At 25.7% G+C, this 25,928-nt stretch overlaps 1 protein-coding gene across 3 annotated transcripts in view; it reads left to right on the forward strand.

Moving 5' to 3' along the window:
* LOC142328683 (b(0,+)-type amino acid transporter 1-like) overlaps positions 1-25,928 on the forward strand; it is a 148,677-nt gene that overhangs the window by 111,951 nt on the left and 10,798 nt on the right. For 2 of the 3 annotated variants that reach the window (XM_075372604.1, XM_075372602.1), the window contains exons 3-9: positions 7,402-7,596; positions 8,475-8,576; positions 11,066-11,347; positions 12,805-12,930; positions 20,695-20,794; positions 21,118-21,162; positions 24,676-24,799. In XM_075372604.1, coding sequence (XP_075228719.1) covers positions 7,402-7,596; positions 8,475-8,576; positions 11,066-11,347; positions 12,805-12,930; positions 20,695-20,794; positions 21,118-21,162; positions 24,676-24,799 — 974 coding nt within the window. Of the gene's footprint in view, positions 1-2,013; positions 2,234-7,401; positions 7,597-8,474; positions 8,577-11,065; positions 11,348-12,804; positions 12,931-20,694; positions 20,795-21,117; positions 21,163-24,675; positions 24,800-25,928 lie in introns of those variants that run through there. The other variant, XM_075372603.1, reaches the window with a different exon arrangement.

The following is a 25,928-nucleotide window of genomic DNA, read 5'->3' on the forward strand; positions in this document are numbered from 1 at the left end:
CATATATGATTTGACATTTCTAAAATGTCTCATTCAGCATTATGCAGCAAACCTGATTCGTTAACATCTTTGTAATGCACAACTATTTCAGGTGTCAATCATTAGTGATAATTATTCATGAGTCTTTGACAAGATGGTAGACTACCTAACTTAACCTAATGGGTAGATTGCCCCTTTTCATTTCCCACCTTCTTCTTTAGTCTTGATCCCTTCTTCCCTATTACTGATTCTGTGGATACAAATCTTGACTCTTGTTCAAGAGCTTGTTTAGATATCAGGATAAGTTGTTTTTTGATTGTAACAACATTGTGGTGGTCATCAGTAGGCAGTATCAAGAAGCCACTAGCATTAAAATATAATTGGTCTGACATATTCTCTTGCTCACCTTCTGCAAAGGAAGAGAGGAAGGTAAATGTTAATCTTCTGCACCACTACTATACTCTACCATTAACTGAATTATATATATATATATGTGTGTGTGTGTGTGTGTGTGTGTGTGTGTGTGTGTGTGTTTTGTAGTTGTGTTTTATGTGTGCATGTGAGTGTATAGGTAGGTGGCAATAATAATGTTTTTTTTTAACATAACATATGACCATATTTAATTACACTTCCATTGGCTTATTTTAATTATAACAATCTTATTTTAGTAGAGTAATTCCATATGTCGCATAATTCTATGATTGTGGTGGGGTTCTTCCTTCACAGATCCTGAATGTATTCTTAGACAAATCTTAATTCCTATAGAAAAAGCAATTTTTTGTCCAGGGCTTTATTTCAGTTCAGATCAGTAATGTATTGCTCTCATCCTTTGTATAGTATACCAATCTTGAGAGAATTTATGAACAGAATGGTTACCTGCTTCCTGAAGAGAACTTGAGCCATCTTCTGGACAAAGTTGTTTCTCTTGAAGGTAGATTGTTATTCCTCATCCTTCGTTTTCTTTAATCCCTTCTTAGATTTGAGTTCTATGGGTGTAGAAAATCCTGTTATATTTATGCTGAGAATATCAGGGCATGTAACACCAACGCATCCATGGTATGAACTGGTAGATGAGAAATCAATTTAGGGAAATTTTTTCTTATGGTGTGGATACATTACCAGACATACATATAGATGGTTAAGACGATTAAGAAATGAAGTTCCTATTATATAAGTGTGGGCCTTATAATCTCTAAAGTACAAATATAGATGATACAATACTACCTATAATTTGAATTTTAAACTCCTGTAATGAAACAATGAACCAAATTATATAATGAAACATTTTTCAAAACAGTTTACTTCAAAACATTTTCAGATATCTTTGCAATCATTCTCAGTGATGGGTGGATTTGTTTTTCAGACTGGTATCAGATAAGAAATAAAATGCTTTTTTCTTTTTTAATTAGGCTACATATTTTAAGAATGTAATTTTATACCAGTCACTATGGACAACCACAGAAATGACTAAAAATATTTTAAAAAGTATTTTATTATACAATTTCATTCAGCGTATCATACCAAAAATTTAAATTTCAAATTGTCATTGCTAACCATTGTGAATAAAAACACTAGCACATAGAAAAAAAAAATTATAAATGAAAAATAAATAGTTCTGAAGTTGTGTTTCATAGAAAATCAATTATACTAACTTGTTATATATTATAAAATAAAAAAAATATATATTGTAATTAATTAATTACATTGCTAAAAGTTTTGTATCATGCATACATTTTTTGTTATTTTATTGTATATTATCTCCCACTCAAAAAAAAAAAAAAAAAAAAAAAAAAATTGAATTTTTTTAACAATTTATTGGTTGTATGGTGTGATATATTGATATTAATTTAAAAACACAAAAAAAATAAAAAATGAGTTAAATGATGTAACAGTAGTGGATATGTTATAAGCTGTATGATGCTGATTGGCCTACTGACACTGAGTTACTTGTTTACCAAGTATAACTATCTTATCCTGTATAACATTTTCATCATTGTGGCTACGATGGGAGTATAAATAGGAGATGCATAACCCTAAAATTAGACACTATTGCTTTACTAATGGTGTAGAGAGTATTTTGCCTCAGACATTGATTTTTGCATGTGTGAAATTAAGTTTGTGTTAGTGTTAATGTGTTTGTGAAACTATTTTAAATTCACATTGCGATTAAATTTCTTTTGTAATTTTCTTTTTTAATATTAGAAAAATTTTATTAGTTTAACGTAAATGAGGAATTTACTTCTTGCTTGTTTTGGTATGTTTAATTTTCTAACCTGAAATAAATGTATGCGTCTAATTTCATCTTTTTTTATTAGTAGATCACTTTATAAAATAAAAACAGTGGTTTTCATTTTTTATCTCTTAAAATGCATTTTATTTATATGAAAAAAAACATTTGTATTTTTAAATCTCGCTTTTAGTATTTAACTGTAAAATTAATTACGTTAAATTTGTATGAATTTTAATCTATTTAGAATTTATTTTTAATTTTATTTATTTTCATCTGAAGGTTGAAACAATACTCTAGTATTAAACAATTCTATTGTGACCACCAGACTTTCAATCTTTAAATATATTTTACCAGTTACTGAAGTTTATATATAATTTTACACAGAATTGTACCCATGTAAAATCAAATAATTTTAATTTTTTTTTAGCTTATTAAAATAAACAATTTTTACCTTGTTTAATTTTAAGTTTTGTTTGGAAAAGTATTTGTGAATTTGTCTTTTACTCATCTGATTTGATCAACTTAAATATAGTTAAAATATTAAACCAATTCTAAAATAAAATAACGAATAAATATACTTAGTAATATTAAACCAGCCTCCGTGGCGCGAGTGGTAGCGTTTGGGGCTTTCATTCATAGGTTCTAGGTTCTAGGTTCGAATCCCGGTCAGGCATGGGATTTTCACAGACGCTACAAATCATTCATCTCGTCCTCTGAAGCAATACCTAACGGTGGTCTCGGAGGTTAAAAAAAAATTAAACTAATTTTAAATTAAAATTAATTTATTAATAATATTATTTTTTAAATTATTAAATTATTATTTAATAAATAATTTGATTTAATGAATATAAATAACTAACCTCTTAACCTTTATTGAATCAAAATAAATTAAATGGTTTTCTTCATCTCTATTATTTGTTTATGTAAAAAACAAAGTATTGAAATTTGAAAAACATCCAATTTTTCATTGATTTTATAGATTGTAATTTTAATAAAAATATTTTGTCGATTTCAATATTTAAAGGAATATAGATCTTCATTCTATAGAATTTTTAAGATTTAATAACTCTTAAGATTAACCTTTAAAAGTTAAATTTTCTTTTTTACTTCCTTGTACGATTGCGAAATATTTCGGTTTTCATATTTAAACGGAAATATCCATTTTGAGTAGTTTTGGCGTGACGTCTGTACGTACGTATGTACCGCATAACTCAAAAATGAATAGCCGTATGAAAATGAAATTTTGGATGTAGGGCTGTTGTAAAATCTACATAAAAATTATTTATTAAAAAAATATTTACTAATTCTAAAAATAAATTTTAATAATTTTTATAAACCAGAAAAGTTTTTTATGTCAACATTCGTAACAGATTAAAATACAATTTCTCAAAATTATAAAAATTCAAGTTTTTATGATTAATATACTAAAAAGTTATGTTTATTGTTATTATATATATAATATCTTAACTGCAGTTGAAAAGCCCTCATTGAGAGCTTTTCAAAGATGTTATAAGTGGTACTTATTTTCATTGGTTTCAGACTTATAACCAAATAAAATTTTAATTAATGAAATATTTGGATCTTACAAGGGGAAGGCACATCGGTTCGAATCTGACTTTATCTCCTTTTTTTAACTTTTTTTTTTTTTAATTGAAATATATTGATTTATTAATAATTATTAATCTCAGAGTGTAAAAAAAAATTACGATAAATAATAATTCAATAATAACAATAAAAATATAAAATAAAAAATAAAAATAACAAATAAAATTTTTTATTAATGAAATAAAATTATATGTACTTTTCATTTAAAAAAAAAAATTGTATATGCAACTTAAAAGGCGTAAAAGGAAATCATTTGGTGTCCACATCAAATTTCTTTTTATTTAACATGAAAAATAAAAGTACATTAAAGGAGCATGAAAATAAAAATAAAAGGAGCATTAAAGGAATTAATTGTTTCAAATTTATTTATTTATTTTTTAATTAACTTTTTTTATTTTTTATTTATTTTCAACTTCACAGTAGATTTTTCAATTTAACATATGAATTTTATTAATTAAAAATATGTTGAGATTGTTTTAGATGCAAATTCAAGATATTTAAAAAATTGTTCTATTTTTTATGTTTAATATATAACTTATATAAATCAGGTTAAATAATCAATTTCCTTAAAATACATTTTTAAATAGAATTTTGAATTGTTTTTACGGACTTAAAAAAACAAGTTCTTGATTGAGTAGAAAAATTATTTTTTAAAGATTTCATGAAAAGGGAAAATTCTTAGTTTGATCAATGTTTATGTTCTTTTTACATATATTCAAGCATCAAGTTTTCAGCAAATGAACTAATTTCAATAACTCTTTTTATTTATTTAGAAATCTCTTCTGCTGGTTCTTTTTTTTTCAGCTAACTTAAGTGGAAAGTTTTATTATTGTGTTTGTTTTAATTGCTTAGGATTGGATTGTTGTGTGGTATTGATATATAAACTGATGTAATATTCAAACCATTTTCACCCTAAAAGAAAATTATTAGAAAAACCTACCATTTTTAAGAAAATTATTAGAAAAACCTGATGTGGACACCACATGACCGAATTCCTTGTACGCCTATTAAATTTCATATATATATTTTTTCAAAATGAAAAGTACATAAAATTGTATTTGATTAATAACTTATGATAATTTTTCATATTTTTTTTTTACAATCTGAGATTAATAATTATTAATAAATCAATATATTTAAATTAAAAAAAAAAAGATGAAGTCAGACTCGAATCGATATGCCTTGTAAGATCCATATATTTCATTAATTAAAATTTTATTTGGGTAAACTCTGGAACCAATGAAAATAAGTACCATTTATGATATATCGTTGAAAAGCTCTCAATGAGGGCTTATTATTGCAGTTAAGAAAAAGTCCAAAATCCAAATGTTTTTTGATTTTGGGCTTTTTTGGACACTTATGGTTCAGTCGATTGCAATCAAAAGAGGAGGTGCAGAACTAGATGTTACAACAGTGATGTTAGAATTGATTCAGGGATGGTCAAATTTCATATATCTGTTGAAATCTGAAAACCGAAATTTTTCACGATCACAGTACTTCCTTTACTTCGTACAAGGAAGTAAATATATATATTTTCAGATAGCTTTAATTCACACACTCTGTTTACATAATTTCTCTGTATTCTTTTTATATTTTTGCTAAGATGCAAGTTTCTTGCCTTTTCACATCTTATGAACAAAGTTTTTCATACAGGCAGTTTTTTTTAGGGCTTTACTTATTTAAAATAATGAAAAACGTTTTTTTAAACAAATAAAAGTAACTTCAAATTTTGATCAATAAATACTTAATTTTAAATATTTAAAATCTTAAAATGATTTAGTTTATACTTGTATGGAATTCCAAATAATAAATATTTCAAAGTTGGATTTGTAATTGTTGGGGTAGATACAATGGATTTTCTCCTTTAAATATTCTAGAAAATTGTTTATTCTCACTCTGGTAGTTACAGATCTAAGCCCATTATAATTATTCTAATCTTTTTATTACGTTTTAGTTTTTTAATTATTAGTAATGAATTTTGTTGCAAATGAAATAAATAATAAGCCAAGCAGTTATATATATATATATATATATATATATATATATATAATAATAAGCATAACTTTTTAGTATATTAATAATAAAAACTTGAATTTTTATAATTTTGAGAAATTGTATTTTAATCTGTTACAAATGTTGACATAAAAAACTTTTCTGGTTTATAAAAATTATTAAAATTTATTTTTAGAATTAGTAAATATTTTTTTAATAAATAATTTTTACGATGTTATTTATAGAATGTTACTGTTTCATTGAAAGTTACTTATTTGCAAAATATTTAGTTGGTTCAGTTGTGTAAAAATTAACTGAATATAAGAATTTAGATTAATTGAATTTAATTAATCTAAAAAAGTAATGAAAAAATAAATTTAATAAATAATATTACGCTTTTTTCATTATGTTAACCTTTGAAGGTCTAAGGCTTTATTTTTGGCTTTGGGTTCTATTGTTATTCATTTATTTTAACATTCCATAGTGAGCTAAGACAGTTGTACGAGTTAAATCTTGTCAGGCTTGACATTTTTCATATCTAAAAAAATTCATTTCTCATTCAAAAAAAAAAAAAAATATGTCATTGCTACTGTGTATATTAATATGTTACTTTGCATTATCTGGTCTGAAGTTTGCTGTGGCCATTATACAATTAAAACAATTCTCTTATTAGAGACACCACTTAGAGTTTCTTTCTCTGAGAGTATTGGTATTTATATAGCTCATCCCTATAATTGACAGAGTGAAGGTGTCACCTTTAGGTTAATAATATTAAAATAAAAAGTTTTAAAATAAATGGAAATTAATTGTTAGCTATCTTATTCTTCCTTCATATATTTTCAATACCTTGAGAGTTGTGAGTCCACCAGGTTATAGAAAGACACATTTTACTGTCTTATACAGGACCCTATCCAGAGTTTTTTTTTTTTTTAATAACAGGAAAAATATTTTTGGAATATTTCTATCAGGTATTTTTTACTTGTGATAGGTATGAAATGGTAACTAAGAAAAGGCACCTCATTCATATTTATGATATTCTGCAAGTCTTAAAATAACTGTGCAGCTTTTTTAATAGCCTGTTGATAGCTGCTTATCCATATAATGAATAAATTTGGAAAATCTAAGGTTCACTAGACTAGGATGTACTGTTAATAAGACATAACAGAATGACAACAAGCAGTAGCACTAAAATAACAAGCAGTAATGACAACAAGCAGAGTACTGAAATGTAACCAATTCAATCAAGTTTTATTACATTAACCTTTTGCATTGGAAGGCTAGGATTAACTATCTGCACCACTCTTAACACAAAATTCATTTAACTACATTTAATTATGTGCATAAAAACATAAAGCTATTTATTATTTTTTTGAGATATTCTATTTACCTTATTTTGAAACATTTTGAAGGCTGTAATATAACATTATCCACCAACCATCATTACATTTTATAATAATAAATATGAAGTTTTCTGGTTTACTGGTTTATTCTCTCCAAACAAAAATAAAATAAAAAAAGTAATACATTTTCTCCTACATTATTTTTTTCTTTTTTATTTATTTATAATATTTTAATTAACTAATTGCACATTTTAGGTCAAAGTAATGGCAAAAATGAAGGAAGCGGAAATAAAAACGAATTGCCTACTAAAACAGAAACGACTACCAATGGTGTACCGAAGAGGAGTAGCAGCACATCATCATCACTTTCGAACTCATCAAAAAATGTTCAACTTCAGCGTGAATTAGGACTATTTAGCGCTATCAGTCTTATTGTTAGTGTTATGATAGGTAAATCTTAATTTTTTTTTTAATTTTATTTGCATATAGTAATATTTTAATTCATAGAAATTTTATTTTTTTCTATGTATAGATATTAAAAATTGTGTGTAATTTTTTTAAGTAAATCATTATATAATTATTAACAAAATCAGATTCTGATGCAACAATAAGAAATATTAGTGTAGTATAACACGTGATGCTTCATGTACCCCCTGTATGATATCCAAACAATTGATTTATAACTTTGCCCTCTTAACTGAAGCCTTGACATTTATTTATTTATTTCACTGAATTGATTAATTAATAATTAAACTGAGACTAATAATTTACAAAAATTAATTTTTTATATCTACCCTATTAAGTGGAATTATTTCTTAAATATATTTTTTAACTTCTTTTTAATTTTACAATGGTTTTGTACTAGTATTAAAAAATTAATATTTTATTTTTTAGTAATTAAAATGCCTCAGAAAAAAAAAATTTCTACAAACTTTTGATCCTTATTTTTATTTGCTAATCTCAGTGATGGAATGGCAGAATCACTGCCTTTCATCCAGAGGTTTTGGGTTTGAGTTGTGGTCAGGCATGCTATTTTTTAATATATTGCAGAAATTCATTTAATTACCATCTATTGGAGCTGTTACGGAATGCCAGTCAGAATGCAAAAACTCAGTATTGAGAAGTAAATTGATATTGAGCTTTCCTTTGTTCAAGTCAGTTATAGAAATTTAATAAATATTCATTGTTTTAAAGGGAAAAAAAATTCATATTAGTATATTTTTGGTGTTTAAATTGGTAAATTGTATGGATCTGTTCATTAAAATTTCTTTAAGTATACTTTTAATTTGTAAATAAATAAGCAGAATTTTTTCTTTGTTTTTTTTTAGGATCTGGTATATTTGTTTCACCATCAAGTGCACTTAAACATTCTGGATCTGTAGGGCTTAGTCTTGTAGTTTGGGCTGTATGTGGTTTAATATCACTGTTAGGTAAGTTGACCTAAAAAAAAGCTAATTAGTAAACATTTTTATTTTAAAAAAACACAAGGAGATAATATAATAGATTTATTAATTAGCTTTACAGTATATTAACTTGTTTTTAAGTAATTAGGAATATGGAACTGCTTGTATTTTTATGTAAATAGGAAAGAAATAGTACTAAAGATAAAGCTAGTAGTAGTTAAGCCATACAGCAAACTGAAAACTGACTAAACTTGCTTGACTAAAATTTTAAGCTAAATAGTTATGAAATTTGTATACTTTTTCATTTTTCAGTGGTGATTTATTAATCAAAAACATTTGACTAGAATTTTTTATAATACTGAATACAGAAGTTAAAATGTACACACTATTCCAAATATTAATTTTTTAATTGTAAACAGTAGGTTAAAACAATATATAATTTTCATAATATTCTATGAAGGTTGCTAATAGAAATTCTGTAATAAAAAATTTTTATAAATCTCTCCCAGGGTATGAAGAAAAATGAAACTCCTAATAAGAGTGTGGAAAAGTTATATAACTGCATTGTGGGTGTACCCATTAACTTGAACAGGGGAATAAAATAACTTATTGGCTAGTTTTATTAGTATTTTTTAATCTTAGATTACTTTTTTATCTTTAGTTTTTTTTTTATCTTAGAGAAATTTTTATTTGACACTTGCCAAATTTATTTTGATTACAGTATTTTTTGTTAGGTAGGTGGTGGTGAGTCATCTTTCTCAATCAGATCTTTATTAATCAGATTTTTTTTAATAAATTCCAAGAAAATAGTACTAAATTTAAATGGGAAATAAGATTTTTGCTTTCTTCTGGTTGAGGATGCAGAAGAATTACTTAGCATAACAATGTAATGAATGTAGTATTCAATTACATGCATCTCCAAAAGGCATGAATTAATATATATAATTATATATTTTAATATATAAAGCGTATGTTTGACTTATTTTGTGCAGTTTATTATCCACCGAGTATATTTTATCTTTAGTTTTTTTTTATCTTAGAGAAATTTTTATTTGACACTTGCCAAATTTATTTTGATTACAGTATTTTTTGTTAGGTAGGTGGTGGTGAGTCATCTTTCTCAATCAGATCTTTATTAATCAGATTTTTTTAATAAATTCCAAGAATAATAGTACTAAATTTAAATGGGAAATAAGATTTTTGCATTCTTCTGGTTGAGGATGCAGAAGAATTACTTAGCATAACAATGTAATGAATGTAGTATTCAATTACATGCATCTCCAAAAGGCATGAATTAATATATATAATTATATATTTTAATATATAAAGTGTATATTTGACTTATTTTGTGCAGTTTATTATCCACCGAGTATTTTTTATCTTTAGTTTTTTTTTATCTTAGAGAAATTTTTATTTGACACTTGCCAAATTTATTTTGATTACAGTATTTTTTGTTAGGTAGGTGGTGGTGAGTCATCTTTCTCAATCAGATCTTTATTAATCAGATTTTTTTAATAAATTCCAAGAATAATAGTACTAAATTTAAATGGGAAATAAGATTTTTGCATTCTTCTGGTTGAGGATGCAGAAGAATTACTTAGCATAACAATGTAATGAATGTAGTATTCAATTACATGCATCTCCAAAAGGCATGAATTAATATATATAATTATATATTTTAATATATAAAGCGTATATTTGACTTATTTTGTGCAGTTTATTATCCACCGAGTATTTTTTTTTTTTGCTCTCTGTTGTAGCTGTTGATAAACCAATTTTTTGTATCTCTTTAGGGTATCTAAATTTTAATCGATCTTGCATCATTTGAGTTACATCTACACTTTGTTTCAGTTAATTTTATTTCTTGTTTTGAGTATTATTATTGTCTTTATATAAAATGTTTTGTATTTTTCAGACATTTTTTGTAATTTGAAAATTAAAAAAAGAAATAAATTTGATTTAGTACTTTGTATTGATGAAAATAAATAATTTATTTATAATAAAATATAGAAAGTATTAAATCTTGAAATTTGTGTTTTATTAGATAAGAATAAGGTGATTAATTGATTTTTTGTCATTTGGACAGTGTAAAGGACATTATAAATTAATTGCCAGTTATTAAATTTTAACAAAAAAATTTCCAGTAGGTGTTTCAATTGCATTACTTCAACTTAACAGATCATTTATTATATTTATAGAACTTTTCTTATTTCATTTTCTGTTAATTTAATTTTAATTGTTATTTTTATTAAAAAAAAACAAAAAACTATTCAATCGTATATAATACAGTAAATAAATTGATAAAAAATGAAGAAAGATAATCATTTGATTAAATACTATGTTTGGTATTCTCTTACATTAGTTAAACATCATCATTCATTGATAATGTTGAAATGTTGATGAGATGAGGGAGGCCATGGTGTAGAAATTTGGTGTAATAATCCAAATTTTAATTTTTGAACATTAATAAGTAATTTTGAATTTTTTATAATTTTTATTTTTTTTTTAATTTGCAGGGGCGCTGTCATTTTCAGAATTAAGTACAGTAGTACCTCGTTCTGGAGCTGAATATTCATACTTTAGAGCTGCATTTAGCAAACATCATAAATTTTTTGGACCATTACCTAGTTTTCTTTATGTTTGGGTAGTGGTATTAATTTTACGACCGGCTGAGGTGGCAATTGTGATTCTTACTTTTACTGAATATGTTTATACACCTCTTACAGTCATATTTGACGTTGAGCTTATAACACAACATGGATTATTATTGAAGAAAATATTATCTGTGATGACTTTATGTAAGTTATCATCAAAGTATTTTTAATAAATGAATGATTTTGGTAGTAATAATTAAAATTTTATTATCATTACCTATATTAATATTCTTTACATCATTAGTTAATTGATTTTTACTTTTTATTACAAGTAATATTATTTTGTGTTTCATGCACTTTCAATGTCAAAGTATTCATCTCAATCCCACTTCTTCAGTTTCTGTTTATATATTTCTCTCCCCCTTCCTTTATAACCCTCATCTTTAATTCAGTCATCACTACAATTTAACCTAAGTATCTAAATGTTTGGCTCATCAATTTGTCTCTATCCTTTACTACAAAAATACTAAGCTCCTTTCATAATCCCATCCCAAAACTTTCCCAATTTGCATCTTAACCAATCCACCTGAATTCTCACCTTCAGTGGTTTATCATAACAAAATACTTAACTTAAAACAAAGTACTTTCAAGAATATCCCTTCCTCTTTTAGAATCAAACTTTTAATTCTGGTTGACTTCCCATCCTCGTGAAAACAGTAATAATTATACATTGCATTAATTATTTAACATAAAACATAACCTAATAGCGTAGTTTTGTACTGCATAGCATAAACAGCTGTTCTTTGAATGAAGCAAAGAGATTTGGAATTTCATTCTCTTTCTTTTTTCTACAACTTATTCCAAATAAAGATGATCTCTAATGAAATACTTGTACCTACCATTATTTTTTAAACACTTTGTGATAATATCCAATTTTATCCAAGTTTGTAAAACCTTGTTCTTCAATTTCATTCTTTGTGATACTTTACTCTACCTTCTTTTTAAGAAACTTTTACAATCTATATTCTCAGTTGAATGCAGGAGAATCATCGGAAACACTACAAAAATTCCTGGTATACTTTCATGTTCTTTCTACTTTACAGAAATTATTTGCCCAAAATATTGGAACTGTAACTGATGATTCTTAAAATTATTTATATGATTATTGTAAAAAAAGGACTACTGCCTATCTGTATATCATCCTGTAATGGCATTCTCTTGATAGATAAAATCCTACTTTTTTCTATTCTGTCAGCTCAGTAATGGTGGATTGCGGTTAATAGTATGATTCAAAAAATGTGTATATCTATATGTTGCGTATGGTTATTGCCATATATTTTGGTTGTTATCACATTCATTAAGTCAATACAGATCTCTCAGTATACCAGTGACGATAATATGAGAGTCTTATGATGAGTGCTTACAGTATTCATCATAGCAATTAGTTATCACACCATATTCATGGTGATTCCTTGACTGAATATTGCAGACTTTTTACCATTACAGAAGCAGTTTTTTTTATTTAAAAAGAAAAATTTGGAGTTGCTTTCTGAATATTATTATTAAAAAAATCTATATATAATAGATTTGTGAAGTTGGGAAGATTTTTTATTTTTATTTTTAAAAAAAATAATAAACAGAAATATTTATTTTTGTTTCAGGTGTTATTACATATATAAACTATTCAAGTGTTAAATTATTTGTTCGTCTACAAAATATCTTTTCATCTTTCAAGATATTAGCTTGCATCGTAGTTATAGTTGGAGGTGCATACAGCCTGACTTGTGGTAAGTCCTTTCATAAACTGGCATGATTATTTTTATGTATATACAAGCATATTTACATGCATAATATATTATACATAATGAACAATAGTACATAATGATCACAAATAAGATACGCATACCACACATAAAAGTTACAAAGAAAAAAGATACCAGTAAGATATCAAAGTGTGTTTTTCTGGTAATATTTTCTGTTTCAAATTTATATATGCATGATTTTTATGATTGTAATGATTCTGGTGATACATAGATTCCTAATTTAATGGGTTAACATTTTATGCATCTTATAATCTAGGGTCCTATTCATTTTTATGTCAGTAAATGGTAAGTAAATAAATCATTATAACAGTTTAACAAGACCTATTAATGTGGATTAATAAGTTAGAAGTTATTTAACAAAATAAATTATTCTGTTAAATGCATTTTTATGATAGTAAAATATTTAGTTTATTACTTAATTCCCATCGTATCTATACTAAAGTAACAAATCTTAAATTATATTTTTAACATTTAGATTAGTAAAAACATTCATTGTCTTAGTGTTAATCTTCATTAATTGCTCAACATCAGAGCAAAAATATTTTTGAAGATGTAGCACCACCTTGCTTTTGTTCACTAAGAACTTAGTGCTATAACAGTAAACGTTTTCATTAGTTTAACTTTATTAATTTTATTTACAAAAAGAGATTTCTAGGAATGTTATTCTACTAGTGCTTAACATTCCCAGACATTTTTTTTTATATTTTGCTTTATTTCTTAATTTATCTGTTTACTTTTCTTATTTTTTTAAAAATTGTAATATCTGTAAACATAATTTTCCTCTAATAATATTTCTTGCATAAAATTAGTTAAAATTTTTTGGAAGCTAATGTCTTTTAAATATTCATTTTTTTACTTCTTTTTGCAAATTCATGTAAAATGTACTCTGCTGATATTGTTAGCATGTTGAATAGTTGCTTAAATGTAACAGGGCTAAAGTTATAAATAAAATTGTCTCATTTAATTTAAATTCATTTTAGTGTATTATAAAATACTGTAAATATAATCGCTTATTATCTGAAAAATTTTTAATTTAAATATCAGTAATAAAATAATCAGTCATTAACATTGTATATAATTTGTGAATATTATTATTATTAGACAATATTTTATTAATTCTGTTGTAGTTACATTTTAATTTAAAATAAATAATAATTTTATGTAAATTAACATTTTTTTTTAATGAAATATGCAAGTTCTTTGTTTATAAACTAACAAGAAATTTATTTTTAAAATAAATTTTTTAATCATCGTGTAATATACTTGGTTAGAGTAGATTTATTTGAATTAATTTAATTTATGATAGCGATTACCTTGTTATCACTATTATAAATGTACCTGAACATTACCTGTACACTGAAAGTCATTGAATTATTCTTGACAAGGTTTTAGAAAATTTATTATGATTCAATCCTAATATAGTGTTAGTTTATAATGACTTTAATAGCAACAAGCATAAATTTGTAATAGTAACGGTGCTTGTTTCATACGTAATAATTTTAACCACAGGTCTTGGAGTATCAAAAAGAATAATTTTTGATTATTAATAATTATAGTAGTTAATGAGAGTTTAACTTCTTCCAGTTTATTGTAATAAAAGTGCTTAGGAGTACAGTTTTTGTGTCATTATATTAGAGCTGTTTGGAAAGTAACTTCCAATTCATCGTTAAAAAAAAAACCTGTAGATAAAAAAACAATTTATTATATAATATTTTATAGCTACATTTTTTAGGTACTATTTTATACAATTACCATTCAAGTTGAGGCACGTCATATCTGTAAATAAGTTCCCTATCATAAAACTCTGCCGCCTGTGAATTAAGCCAGGTACTAACACCGTTTTTCAACTCCTCAGTTTTTTTGAGACTGTAAAGATGTGATCTTGGTTGATTTTATGGAAAGAGGCATGACAATTAATACTGAAACTTATTGCAAGAAATTGAGTAGGGCCATGCAATACAAACGACACAACATGCTGAGTTCAGGTATCGTTTTTCTTTATGATAATGCTCATTCACATCCTGCAGTACACACTCAATGCCAAATCGACAGTTTCAAATGGGAGTTGTTAACCTCCACACAGGCCTGATTTGTCACCCAGTGATTATCACTTTTTCCAGAAAATATAAAGATTGTTAACAAAGCAGCATTTTGAAAATTATGAGCAGTTGAAAAACTGTGTTACTACTTGGTTTAATTCACAGGTGGCAGAGTTTTATGTTGAGGGTATTCAAAAACTTATTTACAGATATGAGAAGTACCTTAATTTAGATGGCAATTATGTAAAAAAGTAGCTATAAGATGTATAAAATAAATTGTGTTTTTATCAGTTGGTGTTTTTTTTTAATAATGACTCAGCAGTTACTTTCCGAATAGCCTTCATATTATTATTCTAATTTTTTTAATTTGGTCTGCATTTTTTCTTGTGCATTTCTGAATGTTTTATTCTTAAAACATATTTTCAATTGGCTGCATTTTACTTTTTTTTAATATGATAATTATAAAATCTTATCAGAACCTGAGCTAGCTTTTCTCTTAATTAGACTTTTACAGAGTTTGTGGAGGCTTGATTTAGAACAAAATAAAATTTTATAATTTTCACTTTAATATGTATTCTAATTGGTTTAAAATCCCTTATAAAACAGTATATCATGAGTACCAAAATTCAAAAATTTTGTTTTTATATACAATTTTATACTTGAAGATGTAATGAAATTGTTAAAAATTTTATTATTTTAATTTTCCCATTTATCTGTGCGCCTATAAATGATTAAACGGTAACATTCAGACTACATCTTAGTCACAACCAATTAAAGAATACAAAAGAATTGCATTTACCATTAATTTCAATTGCATTTAAACTAATTTCATTTGCTGAGGTTTCATTAGCAAAGAAGAAAGCCCTTTATTGAGTTCCCTGCTTACTGGATTTGAAATTTTTTCTGTAAAAACTTCAGATGTTTAATCAGTGTTCAGTATAGTATATTTGGTGTCCAGGCAAATATTTGGTATTACCCAAAATATATCCAAGAATAAGTTGTATGCAATTTAATCTCATTGAAAAGCATAGTATAAATTTAATGTAATTATAATTAACTAACATTTTAATATTAGTAATGGTAATATACAGTTAATTGTAATTAAGTTTTATGATAGTATTAGTTACTAGAATAAGTAATATTATAATTATTATATTGAAGTTATAATAATTAAATTATAATATTATTTTCATACAAATTATTTGTTAAAACTAATTACATGATATTTAAATATTACACAAATTTACTATCAAATCAAATCGTAGTTCAAAGAAACAATTTTTATCTCGGTTGTAATTTTTATTTATTTTTTAAAAATTATATTTAATATTTAAGTATGTTTTCATGGTCATTTTTAATTTTAAATTTTGAAAAAATAATCTTTGTAATAGATGTGAATTTAAATATCATTTTATAAAGTTTATTGATTTTGGTGTAAAGTTGCTTGTTTAAAAAAAATGGTGCAAAATCTGTAATTAATTTTATTTAACATGTTTTGAAATTTAACTGCATGGAGTTGCATAATATATATATTTTTTAACACATTTTGGTTCTTTGTTGTGTGATAATCATTTTCAAATAATTCGTGTTTCGTCTATACTTTTAACTATTTTTCCCCTCTATGTTTCTATATTATTTTGCTGATGCGTAACACATTTATGAATGATGGAAGTCCAAAAAGTTTCACCACACTACTGTACAACTTATTCCTACAGTGCCCACTAAACTTTCTTTTTCTTTTCTTTTTTAACTAAACTGCTTTGAATAATAACATTTTTGCCATTATTTTCTTTATTAATTTTTTAAATTTTATTCAGATATTAAGTGTAACAGTTGTAAATTTGTATCATATTTGAAAGTATAGTCCTATTATATTCTTAGAACTGAAGGAAATTTTGGATTACTATTCCATTATAACAGATAGAGGTTAATTTACTGAAGCTTTATTTATGCTAAAGATTTATTTGCAAGCGTTTTATTTGTCATTAGCAACACGTGCTTATGTGTTGCCATATTTCATATGTTATTATTTGCACTATCACTATCTTATGGGAATGGGACACCACAGCTAAGGGAAGATCCCTGTACAAGTTTTTAAGGGCAACAGGTGCCCAGGTGCTCACGTGCTCACCAACCATGTTAATTTGAACCAATATCTGTTTTGGTTCCGCCTGGCAGCTGATGAGCTGTGTATCTGTGGAGAGGTCCAGTCAAATGAACACCTGATGTTTGACTACCCTGCTCTTGGGAGAGCCAGAGATTGGGCCACCCTGGAACTTAGAGGTCAAGGGGAAAATTGGCCACTCACAAGCAGTAAGTCAATGAGGTGAGAGCCGCATTGTCGGACCGTGTGGGAGTTCCTTGATGCAGTTGCTTTGTTCATCTCAATTCCCCCCCCCCCCCCCCCCCCCCAATGAGGGAGAAGAACACCCACCTTGTGTCTGGTTGCTACACCACCCCCTCCATTCTTAGCCATGAGTGGCTTATTGAAGGGTTGCCTTGTTCAACCGACATCAGTAGTTTACTTACGGGAAAGACTCCTACCGCAATGCTGTGGGAAGCTATCCTAGAGATGTATGGCTGACCACCAGCCAATTAAGGCTCCAAGCGCTTTAATATGGTGGACGGGTACTTGCTGGAATTCAGCAACCTAGGTGTGGCAGCGAATTGCTGTCTATACAAAGTAAATTTTTAATTTATGGTTGTTATATACATTTTTAGTAGTTAATGGGGTGTGCTTACCCATTTTAGTAAATATATGACAAGTGAGCAGTTGGGACACATAACCTGTTGGAGTATGGCACCGTGCTTAGTCTGCTCACGCTATTAGGTAAGCTCTAGGAGCTATTTAGGACCCTAATTACTAAACTGTTTTGAGGCTCACTAGCCGTTTGTGGCACAGAAATTTGGTCTTATGCTTTAGGGTGACCGAATGGGGTGGTGGCAGGAGAAATGCTAAGCAAACCAATCACTATATTATTTGATTTATATTTTTAAAAAAAGTCCATTAAATTTAAAACCATTAAAAACATTACTGCATTATGGTTTTTTGTGCATGAAAAACTTAACTTTAATGAGCATGTTTATCTTAAATTAATAATACTTTTGAAGAATATTTTTATTGATTTGATTTTTTTTATCTTTTGTTAATTTTTCTTATAAAATGTTCTTATGTTGAGGTAGTAATATTCTATGCTTGCACTCGAATTAAAAATGTATTTAAACAATTAAAATTTCACAAGATTGCTATGAATAATTCAAGCACTTCATTAGTATTTGATTAGTTGTTATTGTATTTGGTAACTAAATAATCCTTTTTTACTGATTGTATGAGTGATTTTGCTGTCTTATTTGAAACAAATTTGTTTTTTAATTCTTTATAAATTTCTGAAACAGATTACAGAACCTTTCTTTATCCTCCATTAAGTAATTAATTTTTTACAAAGTTAAGGGTGAATACGTACATTTAATTCAAAGAAAAGAAATAAAATGTGCTTAGATCTTTACAAGAGCGATAGTGTATTTCCTTTCACGCAGGAGATTTTAGATTCAAGTCCCTTGATCAGGCTAGGCATTTTTCATATTCTATAAAATTTATATCTCATTTATATTTCAGACAGTTATAACTGGTAGGTAGTTTGTAGTTGTGATTAATAAAAAAAATTGATTTGTCGTATGTGTTAGATTTTATAATGAAAATTCCTTACCAATTTTCTATATCAGATGAAGGTAGGCAGAAAAAAGTAACTATAAAAAACCCTATTCGAAAAACGTTTTTATTTCTATTGAACATTATTTAGAGAGTTCATTGTGTAATGTAAAATGTTTTATTAATAATCTAGAAGTTGTAAGGTTTATTTCCTATTCACACAAATTACATTTTTTTGTTGTTGAGATTTGCCCACTTCATTAAACGTATTTTTTAATTATTCAAATCATTGTTATTCAGCATTCATTCAGAACTATCTAATTTTGGTAGAAATTGGAACAATGTTTTTAGTTTACTATTATTCATCAGAAAGTCCATTCTTCAGACAAATTATTTTTTATAGATAATAAATCTGACCTTTAAAGATAAACTGTCAGAGACATAATTATTTTATATGATATGAAGAGTTATACAATAATTCATTGTTTAAAATTAATCAAATTGTACTCATACGTTGATTGTTTATATGTAAAGTATATTTAAGTAGCGATAAATAATTTGAAATAGTTAATAATTTACAATGAAAACTTTCTTCATATTGAAAAATTAATTAATTAATCAATTTCAGTTAATATTTTTTAACCTATTATGCTATGCTTACTGTACTAAATTTACTCACAATTATTATCAATGTTATTAAATACTTACTAATTATTAACTATTTGTAATAAAAAAACTGAACATAATTTAATTTTGAATTACCATAAATAAGCCTCTGCATCTTATTCCTGAAATACTGATCTAGCTTATGTCACTTTCTCATAAGTTATAGACAGTACATCTGCTGCTATGAGCTTTTGTGTTACATATTGCTGTTTATTAACCTCCCTTATTTCTTTAACTGATCTCATTAGTTTACCCCTTTTTGATGTATGTCTTTATGCAAGTCTCCAGTTTTTATACATTAATCCTAGATAATTTTATTGGCTTACTTTAGGTTTGTGTGAAAAAACTATTCTGCTTCATTGGAACTTTTCCGCCTCACTTCAGTAAATTGATCTTTGTGTCTACATCACTTTTATTTATTGCAAAGAAAAAATATAATTAATTAATGACTTTATATTTTTCCTCCCAAATTATAATTAATGACTAATTGTATTAAATTATACAGTACAGGTTAAACAATTGTAGTAAGTACAAATTTTTTTTTCATTTCTTTTTTACAGTTATGGTTTTTATAAGTCCAATTAATAGAGAAGTGAAACATAATTAATTGTGTCAATGCAGTTTCACTTGATTAAATTTCACGTTCACATCATATTTTTTTTTATGGGTAAACCCTACATAAATTTGACTTTAAAAAATATATTAAAGCCCAAGTCAGAAATTAATCCCAAATTTAGTAATCGGTTAACTGCTCTAACTAGATTCATATACAGATAAAATTACATCTCACCTTTATGTTTTCAAAAAAACATAAATTTTGTTTATTTATTTACACATCTACATTCTGCTTTAAAATCAATTGCTATTCATGTTGTTTGTAGTGTATTATAACATAACAATTAATTATCATTTATTATTTTGTTTTGCTTCTGCACTGTATCATTATTGCTTATAAAATACCTTTATGGTATAGCAATATGTGTTTTAATTACACACACATAACATATATAAAATAAATCCTTTAAATATTTTTTGCTTAAAAAATACCTTTACGGTATAGCATGTGTTCTAATTTTGTTATTATGTGTGTTTAATTAAGTTAATTATATTTGTAATGGCCATATGTTATTAGATTAATGCTCTTCAGCATATCCTCAGGTGTACTGAAGAGTATATTCTGTTATGTTTATATTTTTATCTTATCTAATCATGTGTTTTATGTTTTTATGTTTTGCACCATGCTTCAGTGTCCTTATGGACAAGAACAAGCTTCTTCATCATCCATGTTATTTGCTCTGTTCTTGCTTCAAGGTTTCAAGACCTTAATAGCAAGAAAAGGTGCAAATGTATTAACAAAATTGGGTATGATTTTAGGAAATGTACATAACCTCAATAGAGGTTTTGAAGGCTCTAGTACATCATTACGAGATCTCGTATTGGCATTCTACAGTGGTCTTTGGGCGTATGACGGGTGGTGAGTCCATAAGATAATATATTCTTGTATTTTTTTATAGTACTACTACAACTTATTTTCTAAAAGATATGTAGTTTAATATGTATATATTTTTAAATTAATAATATAAAATCTTTTTTAAAGTTATTGCAAAATTTTGAAAATTTAATTTCATGAATTGAGTTGGTAAAAACTCAAAAATGAAAAAAGTAGAAAATTCAGTTTAAAAAAATAAAGAAAGTTGATAGTAAATTCTATAGATATTGAATTAATAAATATTATTGAGTAGTAGATTTAGTTTTTTCTTCTTATAATGATATATAAATAAACAATTTCTTTTTCAGGTCTTCAGTCACTGTTGTTGCTGAAGAAATTAAAAATCCAGAAAAGTAAGTAAAATGAAAGTACACCATAAATTTTGTTTAATTATCATTAATTAAATAATGCTTTAGAATTGATATCTGTGGTGACATGCTAATATTTTGGGATAAAATTGTGTTCTGTCTTGGTATTTAACATATGCTATAAAATTCGTCTTATTTTCATGTTATTGTAATTGTACATAGTTCTGTACTTTCTATGAAAATAAATAATTAATTTAGAAATATTGAATTTAACATAGATTGTAACTTCAAAATGTTAATAGACATATATCTTTTTACAAATGATTAATATTCAAGTAAAAGATAAAACCATTGATTACTAATCAAAAGTAACATGTATTAGCTTTATTGATTATAATGTTTTAGTATTAAAAAAAACCTGGCATAAATTGGTATTAAATAAATTTTGGCAAAGAGTGTAAATTATTAATAGATTTTGATTGAAATATTGAAATACAAATTAAAATGGTACAGATTAATATTTTTCATTTATTTATTTTATGGTTTGAGTAAATTCTAAGACAGTACACTCAATGAGTTGTGGTCTATATAAATAAATTTCCATAAATTTATTTATTTAGGTATAAATTACATTGTATTTATCGCAATATTTACTATTAGATACTTGTTTCTGAATGATTTAATTTTAATAGTGTGAGTGGCTTACATCAAAAGTACTTCAGTGAATACAGTGTTTTATTAGTACAATATTATTATTAATCATTCTCACCCATACTGTGCAGTATAGGAGAAATGAATCCTTTAGCAATTAATATATATTTAATTGCTGGATCCTCATAATGATGCTGTATGTATAGAATTAGAATGAAACACACACACACACACACACACACACACACACACACACACACACACACACACACACACACACACACACACACACACACATACATATATATATATATTAAAAAAAAATTAATACCAGTAGTTGACTTTTGTGAGATCCTGCATCGTCAGTAGGTACACAGTTTCATCAAATAACAAAAATAAGAAAGAAATAAAAAATAAAAATCTAGAAAACATAAACCCTAACAACCACAACATTTGTAACAACACAACTTCGCTGCCATAATGGATGATGTAAATTTAAAACATTACACAACTACATTCATAAAAGCTAAAAAATGCATATATATATATATATATATATATATATATATATTAGACACATACACACTATATATATATATATATATAATTCAGTTATGGATAATGAACATTTGATCATTTCAACAAAAAAAAAAATTATTATTAGATAATTTAAGATTTATATGCAAAATGGAAAAGAACAGAAATATATTTTTTAGATATTAAGATTGAAATAAACATAAAACAACGTTATAGAAATATCAACTTCATAACTCACAATGAATAGCATTACAATAAATGTAAATTCCAAAATGGTCATACCAATAAATGTAAATACCCATGGTCACAAAAAATTGGTACATATAAAAATCTGATTTTTAGAGCTATACATTATATAAGAAATAATGAAAACTCAAGAGAGAAATGGATGTAATAAAACAAATAGCAGTATTTAATGGTTTCGATAGTGAAATGAAAGAAAAGGTATATAAAAAACAGAGAATAAAATAACACAATAATTGTACAAAATTGCAACAAGATAATAATACAGAGATAATTAATAGATTTTTCTTAGAATACAATTATACAAATAAAATAATAGAAAAAATTTCTAATATAAAAATTAATTTAAAAAACTTATCAATCAAATAACCATATTATAAACTATTTAAGGAATAATAATAAAAATGATGGAAAAGATTTACGTGAATATATAAAATTAAATACAATGAATGTAATAAAATCAATATTGGTAAAATTAACAGATCTTTTAAAAAAAGATGGAACATCTACAGTATGGAACATTACAGTACTTAGAAATAGAAAGAGAGGTGTCTAATATGGGCCAACCATTTGTTGCAATGTAAGCATGGTATTACTGATTATAAGAATAATTTAGAAATTTTGGAAATTTGTAATATATATTTGTACAACAAAAAAATGAATATATTTGAAAAATATTATATTTATAAATTTAAACAAAAATATGAAATGATTAACCAACAGGTCATTTTTTAATGTGATGTTTTAATTAAAGACATAGTGGGTTGTAGCAGTTAGCAACAGTGTTTATCAACAAAGTTGTGTGACATTTTAAATTTACATCATTTCAGTATGGCAGTGAAGTTGTGTTGTGAAAAATTTTGTGGTTGTTAGCTTTATGTTTTCTAAATATTTAAATTATTTCTCTTTTTGTTTTTTTTATTGATGTAATTGTAGAATTACAGACTGATGATGTGGGATCCTGTGAAAATCGACTATTGGTATTAGTTTTTTTAGGTTTTTGTTTTCTTACTGTGTTTGGTGGTGAAGATGTTGTTTTTTGAGATATATATAATCTCAAAAATAGGATAGGATATATATATAATATCCTATATAAATAGGATATAGGAATATATATATATATATATATCCCTTTTTCTAATTGATATTATATAGAATAAATTAGTTGGAAAAAATACATTGTATAACAATCATTTATTACGTACCACAAATACATTAGATATCAGTAATCTTTGTTTTGTTATTTTGTGAACTTAAAAAATAACCTATTGATAAAAAAAAAACGACCCTGAACTTTATAAATACAAAGTATGCAAAATATTGTTTTTTCTTTAGTAAACAAATTTTATGCAGTTCATGAAGATAAAGAGTTCAAGTTTGTTTAATGAATCTGTTTGCAAAATGATCAGATAAAGATTTTATACTTTGACCTCTTATGAATAACTGTGCAGTCATGCATCTTCTATAAAAAAATTACTGTCTGGTGATTTAAAGTTTCAACTTTTGATTATTGTTGACATAACTATGGAGCAGAATTGAGAAAAATCTATTTTCCAATGGAGACATTCAAGATACAACATTTTAGAAAATCAGTATAATTTATGAAATTTAAACTTTGCTTTCACTGCTTGAATATTACTCTGCTCTGGAGTGGTCATGTCGTACAGTGTCATATGTTAGCATATCTGTGGCATTATGATAAATTTAGTGACACATATCAGTTATCTACTTACTAATTTTATTTTCAATTTTACAATTATCTGTAATAATTAAGTCAATCAGGTTTGTAGGATTTCTTACTTGCAATAACGTAGTACTGGTTTGATGTATGATATCCATCTTGCATATATTTTTATATTGACTAACAATAATCCCAAGCTTATAACACAATCAGCTGATGTCTTAATCATATTAATCTCATTATGTGTATTATACAAAATAAAAACATTTGACATTTGAATATATCATATGCTAATATTAGAAACCAATATAATACATTTCATGTTATTTCTATTCTTGAAATAATTTTTAATGGTATATTCATGAACATAAAAGGGACTTATTACCACTTTTTTGTTAAAAAAAAAAATTTATTGCTCTAATAAGTAGTGTAATCTTTTCTTTCAGAAATATATTTCGCAGCATTGTAATAGGGGTACCTTTGGTAACTGGGCTGTACTTTTTTATGAATGTAGCCTACATGACTGTTTTAACAATTCCTGAAATGGTGTCAGTTCCGGCTGTTGCTGTGGTAAGTTTATATTTTTAATTAATTAAAAAAATGTTTGGTATATTTATAGTGTTATGGTATGTTAAAACTGTTCAGTATTAATAGTGAAACATCTTTTTTCTATTTAGGATGACCATTACTTTAGTTAAAGAACTACTTTTGTACTTTATGTTTAAATTTAATTAACGACTAAAAGTTGATTAATCTAAGTTGTTAGGTGAATAGAAATAATTTTTTAAACATCCCAATATTTGAATAATATTAGTATTATTTTTTTAATTTGGTTCTCTACAATTATTCAAGCTTGCATCTTTTTCAATTTTTTTCATATTTCATTTAGTAGTGTCTTCATCATCCCACTGTCTTTATTTCTCAGTCCTTCTTGACATTCATTAGTCAGTATTTTTTTCTAGTACTAAAAAAAACTAGTCGTTTTGGTTATAGTCTTCCTCTCACATGTAATACTTAATGCTTCTCTAATCGTGACCCACCAACATTGTATTCTTTATTTGAAATAAAATCTCTACCATTCAAAATTCAAATGAATAAACTATTATTATCTAGTTTACTTTATTATTGTCTGTATCATCAATTTTTAAAAATTATTTCTTTCTTAATTTTCAAATTGAGTTGTTTAAATATTGAGCATCTTTAGGCTCTGCTTGCAATTTATATACAATTGTGATATAAATATATACATATTGTTGTAAGAATATGTTGATAGTAACAGCTCAGAATGTTTTTCTTGATAGAGAATATAAAAAATATCATGTCAGAAACTTTTTTAAAATATTGCATGTATTTATTTATTAACATGTAAAGAAAATATTTTTTTTTAAATGCATATTTAAAAAAAAAAAATTAATTAAATTATTTTTTTTATTTTCCCATAAATGATAGTTTTTACAATTTCACTGTTATTGTTTGCAAATGTTATCTGCTGGAATTATGGGAATTAATACCTCTCTATAATACCCCTGTTTAAAGATATATATCCCCCTGTTATACCCCTGTCTTTACCCCTGGGTATAATATAAAGATACCCCTGTCTTTATATTATACCCCTGTTTAAAGATATAAATTACATAATTATGTATAATGTATATGTACTCAGAGAGAATTAGTTGCATGTTGTCCATGTTTAGCCACT

The sequence above is a fragment of the Lycorma delicatula genome, chromosome 8, assembly GCF_047948215.1.
Source record: "Lycorma delicatula isolate Av1 chromosome 8, ASM4794821v1, whole genome shotgun sequence".
In the NCBI taxonomy this organism is placed as follows: Eukaryota; Metazoa; Arthropoda; class Insecta; order Hemiptera; family Fulgoridae; genus Lycorma; species Lycorma delicatula.